The 17991-nt window shown below is 49.4% G+C and overlaps 2 protein-coding genes across 3 annotated transcripts; one reads left to right on the top strand and one right to left on the bottom strand.

Moving 5' to 3' along the window:
- Window positions 1–92: 92 nt before the first annotated feature.
- Window positions 93–3396, top strand: LOC6583203 (G patch domain-containing protein 1 homolog). The gene is made up of 3 exons (XM_002008841.4): window positions 93–248; window positions 299–1723; window positions 1784–3396. Exons 1-3 carry the CDS (start codon window positions 191–193, stop codon window positions 3196–3198), a joined length of 2898 nt encoding a protein of 965 aa, XP_002008877.1. The 5' UTR covers window positions 93–190; the 3' UTR covers window positions 3199–3396.
- On the bottom strand, window positions 3195–17380 carry LOC6583202 (cubilin homolog). Of its 2 annotated transcripts, none has more exons than XM_032731744.2 (17): window positions 16743–17380; window positions 15367–15473; window positions 14998–15302; window positions 13316–14941; window positions 13043–13242; window positions 12510–12987; window positions 12262–12451; window positions 10504–11800; window positions 9444–10326; window positions 8974–9131; window positions 7118–8913; window positions 4784–7046; window positions 4542–4718; window positions 4346–4484; window positions 3984–4153; window positions 3603–3894; window positions 3195–3537 (listed from the first exon to the last, which is right to left on the bottom strand). In XM_032731744.2, exons 1-17 carry the CDS (start codon window positions 17289–17291, stop codon window positions 3320–3322), a joined length of 10848 nt encoding a protein of 3615 aa, XP_032587635.1. In that variant the 5' UTR covers window positions 17292–17380; the 3' UTR covers window positions 3195–3319. The 2 variants fall into 2 exon arrangements, with proteins under 2 accessions (XP_032587635.1, XP_002008876.2); XM_002008840.4 differs by having other exon boundaries at window positions 13049–13242.
- Window positions 17381–17991: the final 611 nt, after the last annotated feature.

Here is a 17991-nt window from a genome sequence, read left to right as displayed (position 1 = left end):
ATGATTTCTGAACAGCATCGATATATCGCAAAGTAGCTTTATAAAAATACTTAGATGTTTCAAGCGATAGCAGAAAGTTTTCCCGATCTGGCAGCCCTGGAGTTTTGTTTACGTTTATTGGCCAGCTGAGCGCGCATTAAAAGGGCTGCAAATTTTGAGCAAACGAAGTCGTGAATGTTTTTAAATAAATATGGACGAGGAAAACCATTTACATCGGTTTGGCACACCCTTGGAGCCACTTGAGAAAGGTAAATACTGTGAGAATACAATAGAGTGTGTTAATAATATATGTTTTCAGATGAGGTGCCCGCAAAAAAACCACTTGCGATTGAAGACCAAATCGTCAAAGATGAAAATGGTAAGCGCCGGTTTCATGGTGCCTTTACTGGGGGCTTTAGTGCTGGTTTTTGGAATACTGTTGGCTCACTGGAGGGTTGGACGCCACAGAATTTCAAGAGTTCACGGGGCGAAAAAGCCAGCAAAGTGCAACAACGACCCGAAGACTTCATGGACAATGAAGATTTGGGTGAATTTGGAATAGCCCCCCAGGGCATACGTACACGAGATGATTTTTCCAAGGAGAGCGAGCAAGAGCAGCGAACGGGCCAGCGCAAACGCAAGCTGATGCAGCCACCGGTGGCTGGACCCATTCCCGGTGTACCTGTCCTGGAACAGCTTTTACGTCCCGTACGTGACAAGGTTGCCGTGCGTATACTAAAGAGCATGGGTTGGAAGCCCGGCCAGGGTGTCGGACCGCGCCAAACGCGCAAAGAAAAACGACTGGCGATGGCGCGTAACAAAAGAGAACAATATCTACTGGACCATTACGGGGATGAGGGAATTCCAAGCTCGACAAAGCAACAGCACAGTGAAGATGCAGCTGACGATGAGGATAATGATGACGAAGACGAAGATGAGGACATTACCTTTGCCCCTGATGACTATGAGCCCATGTTTTACACACCCAAAGAGAATCGCTTTGGCATGAGCTACTCAGGTCTCAGCCGTGCTCCAGTACTATCCAAGAGCAGCACGACTGCAGCACCCATGCAGCACATTAATCTATTTGGCCAGCTGGACACAGCGGCTAAGCAGAAGCCGTTCTCCATACGCGGCCAGGCCTTTGGCGTGGGAGCGTTCGAGGAAGAGGACGAGGATATCTATGCAAAGGACGACATGACTCGCTATGACTTCTCACTGGCTGACAAACAGCCCCAGCAAAAGAAAGCGCAGTATGTGCAGCAGCGTCACGTGATCGATGGCTTCAGCGAGGACAAGAGTAACATCACTCACAATAAGCCGTTTGTGATCGATTTGCCTCGTGACTTTAAGCCTCGCAATTGGCTCCAGCGGCGCAGCCGGTTTACGCCCTTGGATGCAGAGCGTGCGCGTAAAATAGCCGAGGCGGACTATAAGAAGGCAGGCCTAGGTAGACATGATCTAAATCCGGAGCAGCGGGCTCAACTGCTCGGTGAGTCACAAGTCAAAAAGAATCCCTTTAAGACGGCAAACAGTGTCAGCACTCAGGAGCAACAGGAACGCAGTAAATCTCTGCTTGAACTAATTAGTGCCAAGAGTAGCAATTTTACCAAGGGTGGACTCATTTCCACAGCCGGCGAGGAACTGCCAGTGGCGACGGTGGCGCCAGTCGAGCTCAGCAAAGAGCTGCAAGAATCAAATGCTGCACTCCAGGCACAGGCTGCCAGCAAGACCAAGAATTTAGGTATTTATCTCCTTGATTCCTTGAAATAGGATTACTTATATAATAAATTCTTAATTCCAGCATCTAGCCAACCCTCCAGCGGATTCAAGCCCTTTCTTGCAGACGAAGCTAAACAGCAGCGCTATGAAAAGTTTCTGGCAGCAAATCTTAAGGACGATAAAGAGATTACCGAATTTCTGGCCGAGCTACAGCCAGTTACGCTTTCTTTGTGGGATCGTGAAATGGAAAAAAAGGAGTTTATGCAGGCATCCAAGATCTACCGACCACTGGCTGGTCTCATGCTCGACAGATTTGTTTCAGAGGCTACGGTGCAGGAAGGAAATGCAAAACAAGAAGTCCAACCAGACGAGAAGCTCAAAATTGTTATGAAACGCACGAAGGCTATGTGGAAGCCTAGCGCATTGTTATGCAAGCGATACAATATCGCGGAACCGTATGGCGGTGCTCTGCCAGAAGTCGAAAATACATTAAAAGGCAAAGCCAAAATGTCCATATTTGATTATTTGGAGACTTCGGTCAATACCAAAGCGAATTTCCAAACACCTACAATCATACCCAAGCACATCGAGCTGCCCAAGCAGCAGCAAGGACAGCAGCAGCGGGAGCAAGTGACGCTGCCGACTTCGAAGCCAGCACCAACAGCTCCTGTAGAAGAGGCAGAAGTTAAAGCGCCACTGGAGCCTGCTAACAGCACAGCTATCAAGCCCACTTTTGTGCCGAAGACACCACTTGAACATGCTGTAGATGCGGCACGGGACAAGCCCATTTCCGAAAAGATTGATCTCTTCAAGAGCATATTCGACGACAGCGACGAGGAGACAGAGGCCCCAGCAGTGGCACAGGGACAGCCGCCAGAGCTGGAGAAGGATGCTAAGATCAAGGAAATGCAAGCTGCCTTGGGCTTGCCATGCACCACAGCCACATCAGCGGCGGCGGTCAATTTGTTACGCAATAATTCACCTCCACGCGGCCTATTTGCGGCACTGTTCAAACCACCGGAGGAGGTGGTCAAACCGACAGAGCCAGCGCCAACGAAGTTTGCTCCCATTCCTGGCAACAAGTTGAAGATTGCTTATAAATCGCGTGAGGAGAGACTGAGAAACGATCGGGAATTGGCCATGGCAGAGGTGCCTCAAGAGGACCTTTACGGGCCAAAGCTGCCTAGCCAGCTAAAGCCCACCGAGGTCCAGGCCGAGGCCAGCATCGATGCCAAGCTGCAACAGCTCTGGCAAGAGCATGCGCCGAAGAAACGCAAAGCTGAACAGTGGGTGGAACGAACGCTGAGCAGCAGCGAAGATAGCGACGAGGATAGCACCGATTCCAGCAGTGAGGACAGTGATGTGAAGGTTAAGAAATCAAAGTCCAAGAAGTCTAGCTCCAAAAAGTCCAAGAAGTCAAAACAGAAGTCCAAGAAAAAGTCGAAGAAGGGCGAGAAATCAAAGCACAAGTCCAAGAAAAAGAAGAGCAAGCATTAACATTATGAGGAATTATTATTATGGTATTTGTATTTTGATATAGACTATTTCCTTATTAAGTTGAAATCAAATACATGTAGATGCGTATTTTATAATAATGTTGAGCGTAGCTCAAAAGGAGCTACTCTACCATGTTAAAGAAGTACAATTGAAATCCAATTCCATTAAAGTTGGGTGATTTTTTGGCCGCGATCCTAATTTGATTGAACTTCACCAAGAATGCTTCCGGCTCCTCTTGGCCACAGAAAGTGTAATGCAGCTTCTCGCTAAAGTCGGGCAAGACTTCGTAAACTTTGATATTGTCCAGTTGACAGTTGGAGTGGGAGCCCATATCAAACGCTGAGTGTAGAAAATACGATTAGTCGAATATCAAATATATATTTGAAATGCTTTGTGGAACGTACATCTGAAACTAAACTGTAGAGTTTTACCACCAGGCACGGATATGCGCCAGCTGCAGTCCGAATAGTTCCGATTATCGTAGTCCGGATTCGAGATTATGCCCTCTAGCCCATTGAGCTCACCTCCACAGCCCGGGGGAGACTTATTATTGCTGGAGTAATATGCCAGCTGTAAGAACCTTACGCCCAAACCCGACAGACGAATGGCATTTGCTGTGCTACGAACGGATAGGAATGAAATATATTCATTGTTTGTCAAATTATAGATGACATGATTTGTCCGAAGATCCGTCACCTGTAAAATGGATTTATCAATAAAAATTAAAAGGGACTAGGAACTAAATTTTACTTAGAAATCATTATAGAAATAAGAGAATTACTTACATTGAAGGAAGATGTGTTTGATCCATGTTCAAGTGTGATGTACATTATTTCGAGTGTCAAGTAATACTTATCTGGGACTCGTATGTAGTTGGTACAATTGCCTATCTCCAATTCATTATTCGTATAATAATAAATCATGCCGCTTAGGGCGTTGTAAGTGCGATTGCAATCTGTAATTGATTGAATTTTGATAAAAAGTATGCCCTTCTATGTGATTCTCAAAGGATGAGGAAAGAAATTGTTAAAAGTGAAGCAGCTGAAGAAGGATGGATAGCTATAGACATATAGAAATTGATATGTGCATACATATGTGATATCTGAAAGTTATTCATATATGCAGTCTATTAGCTGCATTGACCTACTTGCTTTTCGATGAAGTGAAATATCAATCGAGTCCAATACTCCTTGTCTGCTGCTGTGGAACGTCAGCGTGAACTGCGTACCATTGGTAATATCCACAACAGTATTACGAAACTGGCCGCAAAAATACCGATTGTCGCCCTGGGAATAGCAGTAGTTAGAGCATTATTCATTTGATTGAGTTTCAGATGGACTCACATTTTGTATAGACATGAGCAGGTAATCGATGCATTTGCCTGTCGACTGGGCGACATCCTGGAGCTGAACCGATTTTAGGTCAAGCTCAAATGGAGCATTCGCTTTGAACTCCCACATGCAGTGGATGCTTCCTCCCAAGCTGGTTTGGTTCACGTTGTTCATGCGAATATTCACTGTCTGTGATGGAAGGACGTGTGAGTGGGCATAGAGAGGGTGTCCAAGGCTGAGGATCTATTACTCACCTCATTCCCAAGCAGATTGTACTTCAACTGGCCGCAGACAGTGGCCTCCATTTGCAGAATCAGCTCGAAGCCAATTCCATTCGGTTGAGCCACAGTTCCACTCAGCTTAATCAGCAAATCCGGGTTCGAGCTGAAGAGCTTGGTGCCATTGCCGTCGACGGCAGAGTAGATGCCCATGCTGGTGCTGTCCCTGTCGAAGCCGTCGATCACCTCCAGTGTGTTGCAGCTCTCCCCTTTGCAGCGATTCGCGTTCAGCTGCAACTGCTTGAGCCACACTGAGAGTCGATAGCCGGGCGCTGCACTAGCCCGGAAGAAGCACTGCAGGTCCTCGGTGCCATTGGTGGCATTCAGTTGATAGTGACGCACCAGACTCATCCGTGTGTTACCCTCGCTTAACGCCAGGCGCTCATTGCAATTGGGGGTGAAGTGAACGCTAGCCAAGAAGCCCCTGCCGCTTTGCTCTAGGTACAATTTGTACACAATGGTTGCCTGATTGCTGTCCACCATAATGCTGGGACTGGTTAGATTGCCGCAGAGGCGGTCGAGGCGGTGCTCTTCACTCACCGCATTACCCCGATAGATGCTCAGATGGCCCAGTTGGCAGAGTTGGCTGCTTTCGATGTCCAAGTACTTGAAGCGCATGAGGATCGCATGCTGTGGTGGCGCCATCACATGCCACTCACAGCTCTTGCCGTTCGCAATGCCGATTGGCGGACGCAGCGTAAAGGGCGCCCGGTAGTCACCGCCACATTCGAGCAGCTGATACTGCAGCTCCCAGGCGATACTTGTCATCAGCTGGGGCGTGTACACAATGCGTATTCTCTTGTAGCCAGTCACCTCGAAAGTGGGGCATTGCCTGCCCAGCGACTGCTCCTCCTCGTGCTCGCCATCTAGCCGATAGGCCATAAAGCCAACCAGGCGACAGAGCTGTGCGGAGGGGCGCGCTCTGGATCTGCTAGTCACGCTGACCAGCAGCTGATGCTTGGTATCTGTGGTTATCTCTATGCTGCACTCCCTGCCCGCCAGGCGGTTCAGCTTGAGGAAGCTCACCGTTTGCAGCTCTGTGCTGGCAACCAGCTTTGTGTCACAGCTGGGCGAGACGACAAAGGTGAAGCCGTCGGCTGTGATCTGATCGTCGGTGCGAAAAACAACTCGCATGCTGCTGGCCGGAATGAAGAGCGGATCGGGCATCTCGCGGCCGCAGTACTTGGCCAGGGGCTGCCACATGCCTTGCTGGAATTGAAGCACCTCCAGGCTATCGTGACTGCAGTTGGGCGCCGTTTCAATGAAGAATCTGCCCTGAAATTGCAGCTGCAGTGATAGCTTACCCAGTGCTTGGAACTCCCAGCTGAGCTCCATGTTGTTCCTATAGCTCTGAGCGTCTATTTTGATGGGCGGTGTTGGCTGTCGGCCGACGATTATTATGTTCCCCCAGCCCCCAAGGGACTCGGGCTTGCTGGTCTGCAGCCGGAACGGAGTGCTGTCGGCACGATACTCGGTCGCATGGTAGAGCAGCCTGATCTGTAACGAATTCAGCATTGTGGTGTTGAGATTCGATGCACTACCACAGAATTTCCGATCAGAGATCATCAGATACTCGCGATCGCAGTTATCGCTTAAGCTTAAACTGCCGTTCATCTCATATCCAATAGGCTTCATCAATGTCCACGCGCACTCCAGCTGGCCAAAGTGCGCAACCATTCGGGGCAACTCAATGACGGTGCCCTCAGCCAACTCCACGTGCCCGCCGCATGCGTAACGACGGTAAGTGGCCCGGAAATGTGTACCGCCGTTGTCCATCTGCTTCATCAGCGTCAAGTGACCGGCTGTGGTGGCCAGCGAATAGGTGGCATTCTCTGTGATCAAGCTCATCTTGTTGAAAACGACATCATCATTCAGCTGAACACTGGGCTGCTGTCGTCTACTGCGATATTCCTGCACTGTAAAGCTGGTTGTCACACCGGGATCGCTGACAAAGTTAATCGTGCAGTAATAGGTGGGCAGATGCTCCAGACCTTCGTTGGATATTGTTCCACTTGCGCGACTGCCAATGTCGTCCGGACATGGCGAGGCTTCACTCGAGCTGAAGCGCGCACGCAGTGTAATCTGCTGAACCGAGATCACTATGCGAACTAGCATAAAGTTGTCTGTGGATCTAACAACGCCATCCCCGTTGTAATTTTGTGGATTGAGCGCTGTAATCTTGGACAAGTAGATGGGATCGTTGTAAAAGCTAACCGGAGTTCTAAACATCATTCGGGGCCTTGAAAGGTAAAATTTAAATTTAAATTTGACAACCAATAGAGCTATATAAGTGCAAGCCGTTTTACTCACGTCGAATTAAGCGACCTGAACTCATCCAGATTGAGGAGCTCAAGACGTACCCGTTGACCCTTGGGCACCGTAATACGCCATGAGCAAACCCGTATGTACTGCGTTGGCTTGGACTTCTGCAGTTCCAGCTCCCCACTCGCCGCGTTCACTGTCTGATGGCACGACCCAAGAAGAGATTGATATTCCAGCTTGAAGCCCCGATACTTGTTACCAAGCTGCTTCGTGACAAAGCGCAATACCACCTGATTTGTGGTCAAGGTAATTGGTATGGGAGCGCTCCTATTGCCAAACAGTGTCATGACGATCTTACGCTCATCGTTTGGATCCAGGATTTCAATGCGGTCGAGTCCCTCAGAATCTGATGACGCCGCGAAGGGCAAATGCAAATCGGTAAAGTTCAATTGAATGTGTGTATTCGCCGCCGACAGGATGCTATACTCGCAGACCGCTGGCTTTGGATATCCGCCTAGTGCGGGATAGTGCTCCGACTGGATGGTGCCACTCCGTGCGGTAAACCGGCCGCCGCACCTGCTAAGAGAAACGTTCAGCCGGAAGCCCCCGTGTGGCTCGTTCAGCTGCGTCTGATAGTGCACCAGCAGGAGATTGCCGGAGCTGTATTTGGTGCCTGTACTTCGGCAGGTGCGTAGCAGTCGGCGAGCCAGAGTTGTGCTGCCGTCGTAGAGCTCAACGAACTCCTTGTCACAATTGCGCTGGCTGAGGGCGAAGCGGTCAACGAAAGTGGCTGCTATGGTCTCGCCAGGCGGTGCCACAATTACCCAGGTACAGTCGGAGTGCGGATGCGGATAGTAGGGGTAGCCAGGAGAGCTGATGTTATAGCTGCTTGCCAGATGTGTGAGACGGACCTCTGCATCGCATTCACTGAACTCGCGGTACGTCAGATTCCAGCTACTCTGCACCGGCTGGAAGTTCAGTTTTGTCGACGGATAAACGTATCGAACGTAGGCATGCGGTCCGCTGGTCCGGTAGCTGCGCACCGTATTGTAGCCCATCTGGTTACAGAACTTGCCCGGCGCCAACTGTGGGGCGTACGCGTCCAGGCCATCGTAGATGATGCCGTAGTGCGAGCAGCTGGTATTTCGTGCAGTTTCATTATATTCAATCGTGATCTCAATCACTCGACCTCGACGCACTTCAATGTGCCACTCACAGCCGAGTTCAGTGGAGCTCTGAAGCCTTTGCGTATATGAATTCAGGATGGTGCCCACGGGCCCGGTCATGTTGGAGCCGCATTCTGTGTTCACAATGGACCTGAAGCCGGTGCCATTGATTGTGGCGTCCGTGACAAATTGCAGCCTGAGATTCGGAGTGCCGTGTACACGACTTATCCGTTTTCCATTATACGCGCTGCTATTGCAGATGCGCAACTGTTCCGGCCAGTCGATCATATTGCTCGAGGTCTGTACGCTTAGGTAATCCAATTGACAATCCATTGTGACCTCCAGCCTAGCTTCAAAGATATCCACATACGCGTGCTTCGATGGGTCCTTTGGCACGAAGGTCCACTCACAGTTCAGGTTCGGCTTGTAGCCGGGATAACCGGGCGAATTTAGCCTAACCATTCCATTATCCAAGGTATACACCCTACTGCACACTTCACTCTTCAAAGTCATATTCGTCTTGACCTCCTCGCTGCGAAGGACGCGCCACTGCACCCGGAAATGATCGAAGTCCTTATTCACAGTCTTCAGGTAGATCACATTGCTGCTCGACGTGAACTGCCAGGGGGAGGACGCTATGCTAACAGGCAGCGCTGTGTCATCATAGCCATCGAAGAGCTGCAGATTGTATTTGCTTAAGCACACGAAAGTTTTTTCTATGTTATATTACGTGCTTACCAGAAGCCCGGTGTTGTATTCCCTGAAACTCAAAATAACCACACGCTCGCGATCTGCAATGATGCGCCAGCTGTAGGGTTGATCGTCACTTTGTATAGAGACCTTCGAGGGCGATTCAATGGTGCCATTAGTGCCTTCGGTCAATTCGTTGTCATGTACTGAAAACAAATGCCCGATTTATGTTACACGCGTTCGAGAGATGAATAGAGTAGATCGGGTTAGGTTAGGTTCACAAATTAATGACGGGTCTATGGGGCATTTTAAATACATTGATATTAAACCAGGTTGGCTCCAAGTATTAAGAAGTTCCGGCATTGTCGAAAAGTAACCTAATGGCAGCACTACCAAAATTCAAACCTCTACAGATATACGAATAGAGTGCAGTAGCTTAGGACTGGCTCTACTTGGTTTATATACATACTTAAATGTTATGTTGGGCTTGTGCTAGCAGGAGATATTGTTGTACTTACCATAGCTCCAGCGCAGCTTGAAGCCGCTGGCGGTGCTGGCCGCCTGACTGCGAAACTTGATCCACAGCGTGGAGTTGACTAAAAGCGGCTCGGCGGGCACTTCGTTGTCGCAGTAGAGGCCAATCAGAGGACCCTGGAGACCGGCTCGCAGCTCCAGGAAGTCCGTATTGCAATGCTCCGATTGGACAATGTCCATTGCCTCGAATCTTAGCTCCATGGCATTGCCCTCACGCGTTTCAAGTTGCCAGACGCATTCCACATTCGCCGGATAGCTGTTCGGATAGCCGGGTGAGGTGAGAGTGCCACGTACAGAGGTAATATTGCCGCCGCAGGAACTCTCGACCGTAGAGTAGTACGCCACAAGGGCTACGCCACTCGTCTGGATCATCAGACTGTTGGTTGGCAGCAACAGCTGCATCGGATGCTCCTCACATAGATCGTAGTAGACCACCTCGTCGAGAGCATTCAGCACGCGCAGACCTGACGTGCAGTTGCCAGCCGATGCGGCGCAGCGCTGACACTCCAGCTGGTGGATGTTGAGAGTGACCTTGGTGCCTTCCGGCGCCGCAATGTTCCAGTAGCATATCTCATCCAGACGCGAGCGCAGATAGCCCTCGCTGTCTGTCCGCGTTCCGCCGCAAACCTGCTCGAAGCGCATCGAGAATCTGGCCCAAAAACCTTCCTTTACCTTGAGACGCAATCGCAAATGATTCTGCACCAGTTTTATGCTGGGGAACGTTTCGCCACAGACCCGCTTGATCAACTGCTCGCTCCTGTTGTCGCCTCTGAAGTGCGACAGTTCCAAACTGGAAACTCTGCAATCGGGCGATCCGGTCAAGTTGAACGAGTCAAACATCAACAAGAAGCCATACGAATCCGCTACCTAAAATACAAAGAGCATCAGATTGAGAGTAAGAAATCGACCGACAGAATATGATCACCATATATAAGCAAGGATTCTTCGAGTCCTTGTAAGAGCAGTTGCATCAAAGCCAATAAACCCATATTGATAAGAATTTCTCTCATCGATCCCATTTCAGAGAATCCGCTTGCAACTCACCTCAATGCTCCACACGCACTCCAAGTCCTTGTCATAGATGTCGTTGCCCGGCTCATTGAAGCCGGGTGAGGTTATAATCCCATTGGATGCGCTCACGTAGCCGCCGCAGGCAGCTTGGAACATGACATAGCTGGCTTCCACGTACTTGCGGGTACGTTGGGGTCCGCTATGGAAGCGCACTCGCATCTCGTTGGCTGGCGAGATGAGCGTTTGGACGGCGGACTCCACGTGGCAGGTGCTGTAGAGGGGGTCGGATGAATCGCTGTCGGACAGGACGGACAGCTTGTCCTCGCTGCAGTCGCGCTGCGACGTCTCAATGTGCACCTCCGTGAGGAGCAGCCGTATTTGATTGCCCTCGGGCACTGTGATCACCCACTCGCAGTCCACATCCACGCTATAGGGTGCATTGGGCGTTACAAAAGACCCGGCCGTACCCTGAAGCGCATCGCCACAGCCCACACGCTTATACTCAGCACGAAAGCCCTGCGCCTCCATCGAATTGTCGCTGCTGAACCTAAGCAGCACTCGATTGCCCACGCTGGTGAAGTCCAGGTCCTTGGCGTGGCACAGGCGTCGCTCGCTGATCAGCTGCTCGTCGCGATAGTCGCCCAGCAGCACATAGTCGAAGTCGCAGCTATTCGGACCCAGTTGCTCGACGGCCAAGTGGGAGAAGGCCAACTGGATGTGATTACTTCTACCTCCGGCCCGTATGTCCCACTCGCAGTTCGCGTTGGCCGGATACTTGTCCGGAAAATTGGGTGTTTCGATGGCGCCTTGCAGTTCCTCCAGCCGCACCCGACAGTTCGTTGAGTAGTCCAAAACAAAGTCAACGCCCTCCGGCGACTCCTTTTCCACGTTATAGCGCACCAGGACGTGATTGCTGCTTGAGCTCAATAGCAACCGTTGACCCTCACTGCTGCAGTTCCAGGCCATGGGCTTGCTACGGATATTGGGTCCATCAAAAATAGCCAACTGCCCATTGCACAGACCTGGGTCCCGGCTCTGCAGAGTCAGCTGCACAGTGGAGCCCTGAGCCACAGTGATCTGCCAGTCACAGGCCAGTGCTCCCCGGTTGCCCTCTATGCTGTGGGGCGAGTGAATGGCGCCTGTCGGCGAGTTGAGTTTGCCGCCACAGCCGGTGGCCATCTGCTGCCAAGTGATGCGGAAGCCGGCCTCCTCCACAAAGGAGTCCGAGCGAAAGCGCACCCACAACGCATTGCCAAAGGAGGGTATACGCGGCGGAATGCGGCTGCCACAGTAGAGACCGATTAACGGCGACGTACTTTGATCACCATTTCTATTCGGGCGTAGAGAGAATCATGAAGAAGCAAAAAAGTTATACATGAAAATACTATAAATTAAACTAAAAGTTCGATATGATTTCCCAGTAGACTATGCCAGCGAGTATTATTTCTAAATTATATGGGTTTCTGTCTGAGGATGCCATACGAATTGCTAGTTCAGGGGTCCAAATTTAATAACTCTATTTAGAATATGATTTGGAATCAATTTGATGGATTCGATAAGACTTTTTATTGTATTAATCTATCCATATCCATATTCATCAATCCTCAATCTACATTATTTAATCTTCAATCCAATTCTGAAATATTCAATCTTTAATACTGCACATTCAAAGATTAATGTTCAATCTTCAATCTTTAACCCCATCCCCAAGACAAAGCAAACCAATGTTTGTTTTAATATTGATTACATAATGATTTCCAAAAAAGGAAAGTGCTTAAGGGTGAGGATTACCTTATCTCCAGATAGTCATCGGCGCACCGTTCTGCTGTGGTTTCCAACGAAAAGTTGTGGACCATCAGCTCAATGCGATGGCCGAGCGGTGCCTTGATTAGCCAAGTGCAGTTTGAGTTAGAGGCATATTTTAGAGGCCAATTCGGTGATTGGATAGTTCCGAAGCGAGCTGTCGAGTTGATACCACAAGCTGCAAATGAAATCGGTTAAAGCGAGCATTTGTTGTTGACCAGGCGAGCTTACAGTACCTTGGCTGGCCATCTCATATCTGATGTAGACAAAGTACAAGCTAGATGCGACGCCTGCAGCACTAACTGTTACCAGATTCGAGTCGAAGTATTCATCAATATTTTGAACGTTTGATACTTGGAGATTGTAACTGTTTAAGAGTCTGCCTTCCGAGCCAGTGCTATTATCATATATATGGACATTCACAATTTGGCTTAAATAGCTTCGCAGAACAATCCTCAGATGCTTTTGCCCTGGCTCCTCAATGATCCACTGGCAGTAGTCACTCCCTCGATAAGTCCCAGGAACTTCCCTTGTCATTACTCCACCGCATTCTGTTGGAATAAAGGAATATAGCATGCGAAGACCTCGAGCTCGTTGCGGATTGCTGGCACCGTGAAAGACCAGGCGAGCTTGGTTGTTCTCTGAGACTATCAGGAGGTTGGTCAGATTTTTTTCAAAACGTTGCTTCGCACTCTCATTCCGGGACAGATAGACCTGTGGGTCCGTTACATTTTTGAAAATAGGACATATTTACTTACATCTTACTTACACTTACATCTAGATAGCTGAACTGATCCTCGTCTTGTGTTTCGCTAAGCGATAGATCCGTGATATTAAGACGCAAAAGGTAGCCTGTCTGCCCACGTATGTGGTAAGTGCAGTCGAGTTGCTCCAAATAGCTATTCGGATAGTTGGGTGTGGCTATAACACCGCCGCCCACATCTGCATCAAAATACACGCCACTGCAAACTGAAAAGGAGAAAGGTCTTATCGTAAACAACAGTATATGATCATCAATCCGTATTCCGGATGTTCGACCCACCTCTCTTGTAGCGCAGCTCAAAGCTTTTGGTCAACTCGAGGCCCGCCAAGGCGTACTCGTAGCGCAGTAGGATAACATTGCTCTTAGACGTCACCGGCAGCAGTTCACTGTCTTCCGGCTCTCCGCAGTAGCGCCGCAGCAGTGGCTCCTCGTCTGTCCGTCCGTCAAAGATCTCCAGCTGCTGGAGGGAGCAGTCGTGCAATAGTTTAACCCGGAGGAATGTCAGCTCAATCTGCGTTCCATACGGCTGCTCGATTAGATACAAACAGAGCTTGGCATTCATATAACCACTGACGACGCCGCTCGGCTCGTTGAAGACGCCACCGCAGCCCGGATGACCCGGCACCACCTCATAGTGCAGCTGGAACAAGCTGTCCGCGCGATTTCTATCCGTGTGAAATACAATGCGCAGCTGGTTCGACGAGCTGTGCAGGGGCGCCGGCCGCTCCGACTGGCAGGCCATGTGGAGCAGCCGATCCGACTCCCAGACACCAAGGGAGTCCCCATTGCTGCAGTTGGTCGTCCACTCTCCGTTGTCCCGGCCGTTGCCCAATGTGATTTCATAGAAGCGCAAGATCAGCCGGTTGCCATATGGAGCCCTCAGGAGCCAACGACAGTCGAGACCGGAGCGCGCTTTGCCCGGATAGCTGGGCGAGCGCAGGACTCCGCTGTCCCCCAGGGCCAGCTGTAAGGTCTCGCCGCACATGAATGGCTGTGAGTGCCAGGTGAGATTGAAGCCTCGCGCCTGCGTCTCATTGTCCGAGCGGAACCAGAGGAACAGCTGCTCCTGTGTGGTCACCACTCGGCCGTCGCCCAACGGCAGCCGAGTGCCACAGAACCGTCCAATTTGTCGAGCGGTCAGCGAGCTGCCATCGTGCAGCTGCAGAAAGTCGGCGCTGCAGTCAGCTGGCGTCTGTTGCAGATCGAACAAGCCAAAGGTCACGTTCAGTACCAGGCCGGGCCGCGTGCGTATGATGAAGGCGCAGCGCTCGTTGGGCTGATAACCAGGGGCTGCTGCGCTGCTGCTGCCGCTGCTGCTGGGAGGAAACTGCAGGCTGCCCGCCTCCTCGCGCAGGACGATGCCGCAGTAGCTGCGCACGTGGGAGCAACTGCTGCCCGTGAAGCCGGCGGGGCAAACGCATTGATGCTTATTGCCGGGCAAGAGATGGCAGACGCCGTTGTTCTGGCAAGGATTCGGATGACAGGCATCGGCCTCGGCGCACAGGGCGCCCGTGTAGCCCGGCTGGCAGATGCAGCTGGTGCCTCGCCCACTGAGTACGCACGTGCCATTGTTCAGGCAGCGATGATCGTCGCAGGGCCTCCGGCTGGAGTCCTCGGTGCAGCCATCGGCGCCATAGCCGTGCCCAAAGAATCCGGCCGGACAGCTGCATACGACTGTGCCGGAAATATACTCGCACTCGGCACGTGGATGGCAAATGGACTCCCCGTTGCACGAGTTGGACTTGGCCTCGCTGCAGACCCGGCCATCGCCCGTCCAGCCCGGCGGACAGCGACCGCATCGGTAAGAGCCCTCCGTATTGATGCAGCTGACCAACGGCCGTTGACTGCAGCCCCCGTTGTTGCCGTCCTCGCACTCGTTAAGATCTCGGCAGTGCCGGCCATCGCCTGGAATCAGATAAAGGAATCAGCCAAGAGACATACCATCATAGTGCCCGCCTCACCTGTGTAGCCTGGCGGACAGGCGCCGCAGCGAAAGCTGCCCGGCAAATTGATGCACTCATCATGGCAGGGATTCACGTCTGGCGCACATTCATTCACATCACGTGTGCAGGGACTGGCGCTGGCGCTGCTCACATTCGTATCCGCCCAGGTCCAGCCCGGCTCGCAGATGCACACATAACCAGCCGCACTGTTGGCCGGCAGGCAGGTGCCATGGCTGCCGCACAGCTCCGCCGACTGATTGCTCAGGCAGACGTGTTGGCGCAGACGGCAGTGGGCTCCCGAGAAGCCATTGCGGCAGACGCAGCTAGAAGATTGCAAGATCGTATTGATGCAGCGAATGTCCTGTCTAAATATCCAGTTCCACTTACCGATAGCTGCCCGGCGTATTGATGCACTGCGCGTCGTTCTGGCACACAGCCAAATCCGTGCCGGCAAACTTAAAGCACTCGTTCACATCATCCTCGCACGTGGCACCCTGAGGCGAAACAAATTGAAATATTATCAGTTCTCTATCGATTCGCTATAGAAGAGTTGTACAGTTTCAATATTTCTACTTGAAATTGAACGTAACTGTAATTTTATAATTAACAGAACCCATTTCTTTATTTATGAAAAGCCGTATAAAGTTATATAAATGAAGTTTCCATACTGCAACCTAATGTGTGCATGTGCTGTTTTTGGTTTAAGCTGAAAACAATAAATACTGAGTATTCTTCTAAGCATTTCCCCACAGTCTTCTTCTGAGTATTTCCTCTAAGCATTTCCCCAAAGTCTTCTTCTGAGTATTTCCTCTAAGTATTTCTTCTAGGTGTTTCTTTTGTCCCGTTTAAGTATGTGCTTTTAGTATTCATTAAGTACTGCACTACACGATTTACCACCACCAGCCCTAGACGACTGAAGAAATGCTGCAGTTGCTGCCCTTTATATAGGGCAACTTTCAGTCAGAGTCTAGAGAGAGATCGTTGCGGTCGAGCTGTAAATGACCAATGGGAACACTCTCTGCTGCTGCAAGCATTCTAGCTTCGTTTTACTCAAATATAAATACCAAATGAGGACTGTTGCTTATGTATAAACAACTTAAATGATCCTCTGCAGTTCTTCTACTTCCCCTGCTTTTACTAGGCTGGCGGACAGAGAGACAGGCGGAGAGGCAAACTGTGAGACGGACAGAGAGACAAATATACAGATATACAGACATACGAGCCGATATATAGGCAAACAAACACGAATACTTAAATCTGATTAGCTCATTATGCTGCTCAAAAATATATATTAGCTTGATAAGGCTTAACGTTGATATGCTATTTAAGCATATGTATGTTAATGTTTATATTATTTGATAGCATAGACAGCAGTTTCTTCTGCCTTATAGTTCTCTTAAGTACTACGACTTCTGCATATTCGATTTCAGGCTATTCCTTTCCATGCTAATTATGCTCTGAACCATATGGTTAGTGCCTGAACCCATTTCAAATAAGAAATCTTAGTTTTTTTCTAAAAATCAATAACCATCCATCTTCATTCTGCCAGATTCTGTCTATTTCAAATTTCATCTGTTTCTATATCTCTCCGCTATTCCGATTATATTTTATTCGTTACTCCTATCTTTCTTCTACAACTTTCACGTTTTCAGTTCCATTTCTAACAGAGACTATCTCTAGTATAAAATAACGCCCATTTTTGTTTTGCTTTTGGATAACGTGTTTCGAGGAAGACGCCCACCCGTTGCACTCAGCTTACTCACTTGCCAGCCGTCGGCGCAGGTGCAATAGAAGGCATTGTAGGCGTCGTAGCAGGTGCCGCCATTCCTGCAGGGATTCGACTCACAGTCGTTCTTCAGCAGATTGCTCTCGAGGGTTGTCAGGGTGTTCGCAATTGTCTGGACTCGCTGTATGTCGCGGCGTAGCACTCGCTGCGTAGGCCCGGCTCGACGTGTTCTATTCTGGGTTTTGGTCAGCCATCTGCCCAAGCGCATCAGATCCCGCTGCACGTTGCGGAACTGTTCCTTGAGCGCGTCCAGAGACAGGGGCTCCCGTCGTACCGCTGATGCCTGGGCACGCCGACGTCGCTCCAATACCGCTACAATGTCCACGTCGTTCAGGAGCAGCGTGGCTGCCTCGCCCATGAGGCGGAAGGTTATGTTCTGATCTGCGGCCGCCTCAAAGAGCAGGGTGCCATCGTCGCTGCCATGGAGCAGCGCTCGGTCGTGCTCTCCACCTGCCGTTATCCGTGGCAGAGAGGCGCAGAGACACAGAGCTAGAAAAGTCACGCACTGAGTTTTATCAATTGCCATTTTCACACATTTTCCAACTTTTTCACAAAATTAAGCTTAAGCTCCACAGCAAATAAATCAGATCAGATCACTTTTTTTAGGCTATGCTTAAGCATAGAGAATAACACAAGAACTGAAACCAGCCGAGCTGATTCCATATATTTTATATGCATTCAAAAGGGGCGTATCCACTGAGTATACCCTGTATTCGTTGAGTATACGACTGTGAATACCCACCTTGTGTAGCTCAAATTCTTTTTCTTTTCAGCAGCAACTGTCGTTGATCTCTCATCACATCATCTACAACTGAAGAAAAACTAATCATTTTATTTTTAGTTAAAATAAAAATAAAAAATTGGTAAAAATATATTTTAATTATCTCAGATTTTATTTCTATTGTTAGCACTATATTATTTAATTCTTAAAATATCTGAATAAATCTAAAATTCATCTTTGACAATTTCCACTAAAAAGACTTGTAGCCATAACATGAATATATTGTATATCAATGTACAGGGTATCTAACTGTCGGTTAAACAGCTCAAACTGTTTTTTTTTTTTTTTTTTTTTTTTTGTCTGCATACGAAACATATGTATGAAAAATTAAAACTATATTAATAATATTCTGATATTTATATAATTAATTTATATTTCATATAATTATTTCTTTTAAATTCTTAAAAATGTGATTTCAGATATATTCAAAAAGTAAATTATTATT

The sequence above is a fragment of the Drosophila mojavensis genome, unplaced genomic scaffold (assembly GCF_018153725.1).
Source record: "Drosophila mojavensis isolate 15081-1352.22 unplaced genomic scaffold, ASM1815372v1 contig_74, whole genome shotgun sequence".
NCBI lineage: Eukaryota > Metazoa > Arthropoda > Insecta > Diptera > Drosophilidae > Drosophila > Drosophila mojavensis.
This window is presented reverse-complemented; position numbering and strand designations above follow the sequence as displayed.

Bases quoted from the DNA above. Each gene is read 5' to 3' on its own strand.
- LOC6583203 (XM_002008841.4), top strand. From the start codon at position 191: ATGGACGAGGAAAACCATTTACATCGGTTTGGCACACCCTTGGAGCCA. The intron at 249-298 runs GTAAATACTGTG...ATATGTTTTCAG, and splicing joins CTTGGAGCCACTTGAGAAAG to ATGAGGTGCCCGCAAAAAAA. The intron at 1,724-1,783 runs GTATTTATCTCC...TCTTAATTCCAG, and splicing joins CAGCAAGACCAAGAATTTAG to CATCTAGCCAACCCTCCAGC.
- LOC6583202 (XM_032731744.2), bottom strand. From the start codon at position 17,291: ATGGCAATTGATAAAACTCAGTGCGTGACTTTTCTAGCTCTGTGTCTC. The intron at 4,719-4,783 runs GTGAGTAATAGA...CTTCCATCACAG, and splicing joins ACAATCTGCTTGGGAATGAG to ACAGTGAATATTCGCATGAA. The intron at 4,154-4,345 runs GTAGGTCAATGC...AATCAATTACAG, and splicing joins TTCACTTCATCGAAAAGCAA to ATTGCAATCGCACTTACAAC.